Genomic DNA, 9,228 nt, shown 5'->3' with positions numbered 1-9,228 from the left:
TCCCAGCCCTGGCAGGTGCTCTGTTCCCCCCGGAGATGAAGATCTGCCCCTGCCTCGCGTGAATGTGCGGTCAGCTGCCCTCCTCAGCGGGGACACGCCCTCGACCAGACTCCAGACTCCTGGGAATCAGGCCTGACCTCCATCTGCAGACAGTCCGCTCCTCTCCCCGCCCTTTGGGGGGGCGGGGGTGCTCCCCTCTCACCAGTTCCTGACACCCGCCCAGCAGTGACCATACCTGAAATGGTCAGAGCCCTGTGTCCTGTCCGCAGGCCGGTGAGTGACGCTGACCAGGGAATGGCGTTATCACCCTGTGGCCTGGGCGCTGTTCTGTTAGGTGAGCTGTTTGCCCTGGTCCAGGCACTAACACCTCCTTTGGGACAGTCAGTAACAACCTCTTCCCACCACTCCTTTCCTTCCTGGAACCGAGTCCCTGGACAACCCCAGGGGCATAGCCTTAGCACCATCACCGGCCCCACTCACCCACTTGAACTTTTTTTCAGCTTTATTGAGGCATATTTGATAAGTAAAAATTGTATGATATTTAAGACATACAATTAGATGTTCTGATATACACACAGGGGTGGGAAAATGTAGGTTTACAGTTGTTCAGATGGAAAAAGACATGCAGGTTATAATCATTCCAATAATTATTACAAAAATTAACTTCTGTGTACTCACAACTGCAAACCTGCTTTTGCCCATCCCTTTATATCTTGTGAAATGATCACCGCCAACATAACCATCATTTCAGTTACCATTTTTTTTCTTTTTTTGGTGTGTAGTGAGAACATGTAAGATCTACTCTCTTAGCAAATTACAGCATACAGTATTATTAACTACTAGAGGCCTGGTGCATGAATTCGTGCAAGGGGTGGGGTCCTCCCACCAGCCCCCATGGGGCTGATCTGGGGAGGGGCTGGTTGGGGGAGGGGCCATGAGCGGTTGGCCAGCCAGCCCCACCCCCTGGTTGAACTCCCTGTGGAGGGGCCAATTTGCATATTAGCCTTTTATTATATACGATAATCACAGCACTGTACATGAGATCTCCAGTGTGGACTTTCAAATAAAAGATAAGTAAACTTCCATCTTATCTCTGTTAAAGAGTCAAATCAGTGTTCTAACAAATCAAAGCTATTTACAAGACTTCTGCTTCTTTTGAGGCCATCCCAGGGACCCAGGCCCACCATCTGCCTAGCTTTTCTGTTTTGGTGTAGTTTCAACTTCTGCCACTCCCCATCCACTCAATCTCTGAGAGCCTCTCAAAGGCAGAAAGGATGCCTTTTATTTCCAATGAGTCCGCTGCCCCCAGGAGAGTCTTGACAACTGTGGGGTTCAAAATGAGTTACCCCAGGATGTGCCTCTGAGGTATGTGGATAGTTTTGAGCCAAAGGCAACTTTACCTGCGGGCTCCAGAGAAATTTCTGCCTCTCCCTTAACTGCCTAGCACTGAGTTAAAGGCCTTGTCCATAAGAAGACATCAGTGATAACCTCATTGGACCTACCTGTTCGGCAGGACAAACTACTGATTCCTGAACATGTTCTCCCTGCAGTGACCTGAAGCCCCAAGGTGCCTCACCTTAGCCCTAGCTAAGAAGGTGGTATACGCCTATTTTCCCTCCTGTCTTTGAACCTCATACATGTGGGCTCTCTGACTCTGTCATACGGATGTAATTACATTTGGTTATTTCCTCTTCTTCAACTGTCTCATGTCTATTTGATTAGAGCAGCCAAAAGCACCTTGAGGGTAGAGGGAAGTTCCTTCCTCCCCCACACAACCTAGCAGATCCTCCGCACCTGCCCGCTGACTGGCTCAGTGACAAGAGTGGATGGGATGCAGGGGGGAAAGGGACAGGCAAAGATCATGTGTGTGGGATGCAGGGGGGAAAGGGACAGGCAAAGATCATGTGTCCTCTCAAAGATTATGTGTGACCTCTCAGGCCAATATAAATAATTTATTAGTATTTAAACTCTATTAGCTCAGGTTAGCCAGAGGATGTGAAAAGAAAAAAGAGAATACAAAGCAATACAGCAACACAAAGTAACCAACGCGATGAATCCTAGTTAGGGTGAAACATTTTAATCTGACGGTAGCATATAACACTGTACAGGGAACACTCGCAGCTCCAAGAGTGTCCCTCCAGATTAGAAGGAGGTTCTCAGAGATAAGTAGATCAGCTACAGTCTGGTCCCCTGCCGTGGGAGGGAGAGGAAGTGGAGTGGGGAAAGCACTGTCGGCGGCTTTCACGTCACTCGTAGATCCAGTTCTGAGCACAGCTCTTGTAATCTACCAGTTCCTCGGGCCGAAACCACAAGCCAATCTCCTTCTCCGCACTCTCCACGGAGTCACTGCCATGGATAATGTTCCTGGAGGGGAAGAGATGGCCACATTACCAAGACCACAAGGTTAAGCTGCCCAGAAGCCCCTCACTCCCAGTGCCAGAAAGCCCACCGCAGCAGAAAAAGCCAACGCTCATGTCACTAGTTCACGTTAAAAGAAAAAGCCCATGACTACCATTAATGTAGGATGAAGACTGCCCCCCTAGCAACATGGATGCTAGCAGCGAGAGCCTTCGGGAAGGACTTTAGCCAGCAAAGTATTGTACCAGGTTTTACCCTCCCATCAGAGGCACAACCACAGTGATGTTGACATATAGAGAGAGAGCCTATAAAGCCAAACACCAACTTAAGAGAGAGAAAAACTGAACTGATTTTAAATGTTCTGCGTAGGGTATCATGTACATCGCTAGCTACAAGAACCCAAATTATATGGCAACTCAGGTTTTGGAAAAGGGTAAAAAGCACCAACTCCCACCTGCCAACTTGGATACAAAAGTCCCCTCGGATGGTCCCAGGTTTGGAGTCTGCTGGGTTGGTCTCCCCAAGCATCACTCGGCCTGTCTTCACAACATTCAGCCCCTCCCAGACCTTCAAAGACAAAAGAAGATATGGTCAAGGAAGAAAACCCATCTCAGCAGGAAATCAGCAAACTATTACTTCAAAAGAAAGGTAAAAAGCCCCCGTAATCTGACATTCATTCATTGAGCAAATTATATATATATAGAGAGAGAGAGAGAGAGACAGGTTTCTTCATTACCTGCCCATCCCCTTTCAAGTTGTGTAGGCAAGGAAAGCTATGAAAACACTCCTACTTTGTCTCATTCATGACTGCATCCCCAGTGTCTGGGAAAGAGCCTGGCAGAATGATGACTATCAATACATATTTGGAGAATTTCTGTGTTAAGTCCTGCCCTCCAGAAGCCTATAACCAGGCAGCCCCCTCTCGATCTCTCCCACAATGAGTCTTCAGTTCAGCAAGCAAATGGATCTTGTCTTTAGTGGATCAGAGAGCTGACTCATATCTTAACTGTCAGTCCTCTCAGCCCCAGTTTCCTCTGCATCAATGAGGACCTGGCATCAGAAGCAAGAATCACGGCACTCACTCTTTACTCTCAACTGAGTCATTCACATCAACACCCCACACGTGCACACTCACCATGGCAACCACTGGCCCTGAGTGCATGTATTTCACCAGGCCCGTGAAGAATGGGCGGTCCTTCAGGTCGATGTAGTGTTCCTTGAGAAGGTCTTCCGAAGCCTATTCCGCAAGACAGAGAATGAGAATTGGCCCCAAAAACTACGAACCAGTGGCTACTTCCCACTCACCCATCCTGCAGTTTCAAACATGAGCTCTCAGCTCATTAATTCTGTTATAACCCAATTCATTCTCAACAGTACCAGAGGGGAGCAGTGACCAAGACTAAAAGTGCTTCAGCGTTGTTCAATTCTCCCCCTATTGTCCTTGACAGATCAGAATAAAACTACAGAATATTAGATTCCTATCCAGCCATCTCATTTTAGACAAAATCTGACAATGCGAATTTTCCCTCACCTCCCTTCTCCACATCAGATTCAGATAACCCAGGAGACTCATGGCAGCTACGCCTCCTCCTACTCTTCACCAAGCCCATACCCTTATTAGGAAACTGGACAGGAGAAAATATATGCATTTAGGAGTCAGAGAAGCCCGAGTTAAATTCCAGCTGCATCACTGACTGTGCTTTCAGCCACATGACTTAACCTTCAAGTCTCAGGTTCCTCATCACTAACAACCACAGGAACAGGAGTAAGTACCTCTCAGGTTGTCACGAGGGCTGGGTGAGAAAACCCATGTGCCTAGCACGTGGTAAATGTCCGACCAACAATACTTTGATTTTACTTGACCTTCAAACCTAACATAATATGCAAACTCTCTGGAAAGCATTGTTTGTCCAGTGCTTGGCTCTCATCATTGCATCATGCTCTCCCCTCAGCATTAACATCAGTCTATTCCCTCTAATATTAAAGCAGTTTCTCTAAACATCACATAGGAACTAAATTGCAGATCAAACTAAAATTAAGATGCACTACAGAGTCCAAAGTGGACTCTTTAATAGAAAAAAAGATTGTCCCCTAACACTTTTTTTGAGAATGTGAAGTCTCCTTTCCCAGGTTTGTTTGAGGAAGGGTTCTTGGCCAATCAATCCTGTGCATTTTTTGAAATATTGCTTTGCAGGTGTTTTGAAATATTGCCGTTTCAGGTGGGCATCCCCAATGGCAAAACCTACTCCCCGCTCCCCCCGCCCCCCGTGTCCCAATGGTGGATGATGCCTAATATATGGGAGACGCTAAGTGTGTGGTAAAGATGGAAAGATTTCCTTGGTGAAAACTACTTCCCTCAAAAGAGAGAAAAAAAATCTCTAATCTTATCTGCTCAGGAAACTCAAGAGCAGAGCTTTGCCCAAAGCTTTGAGCCAGAAATCACAGTCCTGCAGTAAAGATGGAACTCTGCTTCGCTAAGGAAAGTGGGGGCTATTCTCTAAAGTCCCAAATAACTCGGTTTGTTTCAAGACCCAAGGTGCTAGGTCACCGAGGAGTTCCCAGGTTCCAGAACATTTGTGTTGACCTTACATGGAGGAGCCTACGAAGAGGGGGAGGGGAGAAAGAGAGACTAAGCCACCATGCTCCCCTCTCCCACAAAAGCACAGAAATGGGAAGAAGGAAGTCCACTCACCTGCATGAATTTCATAGCAACAAGGCGGAATCCCTTCTGCTCAAAACGCTTGATGATCTCTCCCACAAGCTGGCGCTGGACGCCATCAGGCTTGATGGCAATGAAGGTGCGCTCACTGTTGGCCATGGTCCTGGGGACAGACAAGTGGAACAGCGCTGGACAGTGAAGCAGCAGTGACTATCCCGCCTACAGCATTCTCCTCCTCAAGCAGATCACCCCATAAATCTGGCTTACATCTGGCATGTCGACTCCAAGTCTCGCTAGTAAAAACCCAGTTCCTCCTCGGTCCTCTCATGTATGAGCTAATATTCCAGAGTGCAAAAGCAGGAGCTATCATTGCTAACCCATTTTATTTAATACACTTATATTAAGCATCTACCGTGTCCCCATACTGTGGCAGAACTAAGGTAGGAGATGTAAAAAAGAAAAGAAAAGAAAAAGACACTATCTTTCTCAATTATCCCGATGAGGCAAAATGACACTGATCATGTGAAAGTGACATCTGGTACAGGGCATATGAGATACGGTTTGACCTACTAACACATCATGGCATTAGAACTGGAAGGAGTTTTAAAGATTATTTTCATTTCAATCCCCTTCACTTTACAGACGAGGGAACAGATCCAGAACACCAGAACGAGGGCTAAATCCAGCTTTTCCCATCCCCATGCAATTTATGCTACATCCTAAGATGTAATGAATATTCTGACTAACCAACAAACTGGATTGTGGGAGAACTTGAACCATTAGTAATACTATCTGATATGGGGCATCTGCTGGAAGGAAGCCCAGAAAGCACCTATTCCAGATCTTTCCTTTTACAGAGAAGATTCGAGACCGACTCTACCTCCGCAAGATGAGGAAAGGCCCCTCACCTTGGCAGACAATCCCTAATGCGGATAACAGCCACCTCCTGGCTCTATCTTCCTGCACCTGAGTTAACCTCCTATTACAGCACCTGAATCAATACGCTTGAATCTTATGTTTGTGTGTCTGTCTTCCCCGGTGGTCTGTGGTCTGTTCCTGGCACCTAGCCAGGGCCTAGCACTAAATAAATGGGGAAAAAAAGTCTTAAATGATAATCACCTTGCCCCTCCAAGAAAAAGAGACAAAGTACAATGACTGGAGAACGCTCGAGACAAGCATGGATTCACCGGGAGAAAATGTGGCTGAAGAGCCAGAAATAGTCCCTATAGAAGTCCCTCCACGCCCACCCGGACACACCCCTGCCATTCATTCTGCAATCGCGTACTAGAGCGCCAGTTCCGAGACCAGAGACAAACAAGGCCTGTACTCGCGGCCTGATGGGAAAGGCAGCCACGAGCCACCGACAAAGGCGAGTCCACGTGGCGTGGGACGTGCGCTGACAGGTTTGCACCTGCCCACCGGCGCGGCCCCACCCTTCTTCCCAGTCCGATCCCCTAGCCACCTCTCAGATCTCATAGGACCCCTGCACCTCCCCGCTCCCCCGCCCCATTGCTCTCCCTTCCTCTCAGGACCCTGAACCCTTCTCACCCTTCCAGCTGTTGGAGCTCCTACTCCGCCTCGGGTCCTCCGCACCGGAAACGCGCCCCGGCCCCACGTGGTTGCCGGCACGCGCACGCGCGGAACCCTTCTGCTCAAATCTGCTACCGGGGAGCCCATTTTACGGAACACCATTTGCCCACGGTTCTTCCGGTGAGTCGGTTGTCATTCTAGGGAGAACTTTCCGATCTTTAACTTCCGGCACTGCTTTTTCATGCTCTTCCGGCAGACCGCCGCCATCTTTCTTTCTTTCTTTCTTTTTTTTTAAGATTCTGTGACTCGCTTCCTGCTTTCTGGAGCGAATTGGCTTCCCGCGAGGTGGCGCTCATACTTTGCGTGAAGTCGACGCGCGCCTGACTCGGAGGTAGACACGCTTTCTTGCTTTGTTTACTCAACTTTTCCGGTCTGTCAAACTTCTTTATTGAGTACCTACTGTGTGCCAGGCACTGTTCTAGAGCCTGCGGGGGATAGCAGTAACTCTCCTGGTACTGCTGGTGGCGTTGGGAATGGAGGCAAACAATAAAGAAATGGATATGGCATTATGTAAATTCTTTAAAAAAAAAAAAAACAACCAACGGAGGGGACGGTGGGCGACTGAAGGATTTAACTACATATTTTAAAAGGTTGGTTGAGGAAATCTCTCTCTGAGGAGAAGAGATGTGCATAGATGAGGGGGCAATTTGGGTGGTTATCTGAGAGATGCGTTTTGTTTGTTTTGAATTGATTTTAGGGAGGAAGGGAGAGGGAGACAGAAACATTAACGATGCGAGTGAGTCGCTGACCGGCTGCCGCCTGCACGCCCCGCACTGGGGACCGAGCCCGCAACCCGGGATCGAACCCGGGACCCTTTGGGCCACAGGCTGAGGCTCTATCCACTGAGCCAGACCGGCTAAGGCAGTTTGATGCTTTCAGTACTGCTGATTGATAGACTACAAGACCTGGTCCTAGAGCCAGGTTCTTTTTTTCCCTTTTTTTAAGAATAGTTTATTGATTTTTAGAGAGAGAGGTTAGCGTGGATCCCGGGATGGAGCCAGACGCCTTTTGGAACACAGGCCGCGCCCAACCCCCTGGGCCTCACCCACCTGCGGAGCCAGATTCTTTTTATTTTTTATTTTTTATTTTTTTATATTGTTCCAGGTTCTTTTAAATGCTGATCCGGGTGAGGGAGGGCTTGCCCAGGCAGGTGCAGGAGAAGGGGGGTGATCTGTAGATACGGGAAGGTCTCCTCTCTTCCTGGAAGCCATCCTAATTAGACGACTCCACCCTAACCTTCCTTTCCCAGCCCAGCCCGCCAGGCTGCCCCCGGTAAATGTTTCTGCAAACTGAATCAGACAACATTAAGAATTTAGAGCTAAAAGTCACCTTCTTAAACACTTTTTATTGATTGATTTGAGAGAGAGAGAGAGGGAGAGATAGAGAGGGGATTGGAGGGGGGAGAGAGAGAGAGAGAGAGAGAAACATCAATTTGTTCCTCTTAGTTATGCATTCATTGGTTGACCCCTGTTTGCGCCCTGACCTGGGATCGAATCCACAACCCTGGCTTATAGGAACGACACTGTAACCAACTGAACTGCTCAGCCAGGGCTACAACTAAAAGTAATCTTAATGGGCATATGGACCAGTTCCCTCTCCAGAAATCCTAGGAAGGGGTTTCCACCTCTGCTTGGAAGCTCCTCAAACATCAGATCACTGGCCTTCCACCCATCCTTTGCTAAAAAATAATTAAGCAAACTGCTAGTCAAATGTATTCATCTTCAAAAATAATAATGAGTACTGGCCCTAACCGGTTTGGCTCAGTGGATAGAGCGTCGGCCTGCGGACTGAAGGGTCCCGGGTTCGATTCCAGTCAAGGGCTTGTACCTTGGTTGCGGGCACATCCCCAGTAGGGGGTGTGCAAGAGGCAGCTGATCGATGTTTCTAACTCTCTATCCCTCTCCCTTCCTCTCTGTAAAAAATCAATAAAATATATTTTAAAAAATAATAATAATGAGTACTGTTTAAATTCTTTTTTTTTTTTTTTTGAGAGAGAGAGAGAGAGGAAGGGAAAGAGAAAGGAACGTGGATTTGTTGTTCCGCTTATTTATGCATTCATTGGTTGCTTCTTGTATGTGCCCGGCTGGGGATCGAACTTCCAAGCTTGGCGTATTGGGACGATGCTGTAACCGAGCTACCCAGCCAAGGCCAATAATGAGAAATGTTTAGTGAACTGCTCTAAGATATCAACTATTTAAAGAGAGGAAGAGTGGTCACTGGGCTGTGTGGATAGAGTATGAAGAAGATTTTACTAGTATAGAGGAGTAGGATTTCGACACACAAAAATAAGATGGTAAATAGATAAGTCTGTAGGTATCACGAGACCAGAAAAATAGCCAAGAGCAAAAAATGGAAAGCAAGCAGGGAAAGGTAGGGAATGTCTGAGAAACTGATTAGACGCTCTTACAAGAGTACTGCTAACCCGTGAGGGATGAACCACCAGATTAGTGACACACTTCAAATGCTAGTCTAAAAAGTTGAGACCCTGGGCTGTAGTTAATGGCAAGTCACTGGAGTTTGGGGGATAGGACAGTGACATGAGAAACATCTTAAAATTCTAGAACTCAAAAAAACTGTTGAAACTATTTACCGACTGCTTCCTCGCTGGGCGCTGGGCGCTG

At 47.5% G+C, this 9,228-nt stretch overlaps 1 protein-coding gene across 3 annotated transcripts in view; it reads right to left on the bottom strand.

Moving 5' to 3' along the window:
- LOC102239086 (nucleoside diphosphate kinase A) overlaps positions 1 to 6,667 on the bottom strand; it is a 10,038-nt gene extending 3,371 nt beyond the window's left edge. The window contains exons 1-5 of one of the 3 annotated variants that reach the window (XM_005868187.2): positions 6,566 to 6,667; positions 5,051 to 5,180; positions 3,494 to 3,595; positions 2,813 to 2,925; positions 2,056 to 2,364 (exon numbers count right to left, since the gene is read on the bottom strand). In XM_005868187.2, coding sequence (XP_005868249.1) covers positions 2,247 to 2,364; positions 2,813 to 2,925; positions 3,494 to 3,595; positions 5,051 to 5,176 — 459 coding nt within the window. In that variant the 5' untranslated portion in view covers positions 5,177 to 5,180; positions 6,566 to 6,667 and the 3' untranslated portion in view covers positions 2,056 to 2,246. Of the gene's footprint in view, positions 1 to 2,055; positions 2,365 to 2,812; positions 2,926 to 3,493; positions 3,596 to 5,050; positions 5,181 to 6,302; positions 6,328 to 6,565 lie in introns of those variants that run through there. The other 2 variants (XM_014541193.1, XM_014541194.1) reach the window with 2 other exon arrangements.
- Between the last annotated feature and the right edge of the window lie 2,561 nt (positions 6,668 to 9,228).

This window comes from Myotis brandtii, unplaced genomic scaffold (assembly GCF_000412655.1).
Source record: "Myotis brandtii unplaced genomic scaffold, ASM41265v1 scaffold265, whole genome shotgun sequence".
NCBI classification, from domain to species: domain Eukaryota; kingdom Metazoa; phylum Chordata; class Mammalia; order Chiroptera; family Vespertilionidae; genus Myotis; species Myotis brandtii.
The sequence above is the reverse complement of the archived record's forward strand: the minus strand, read 5'-3'. Positions and strand labels throughout refer to the sequence as shown.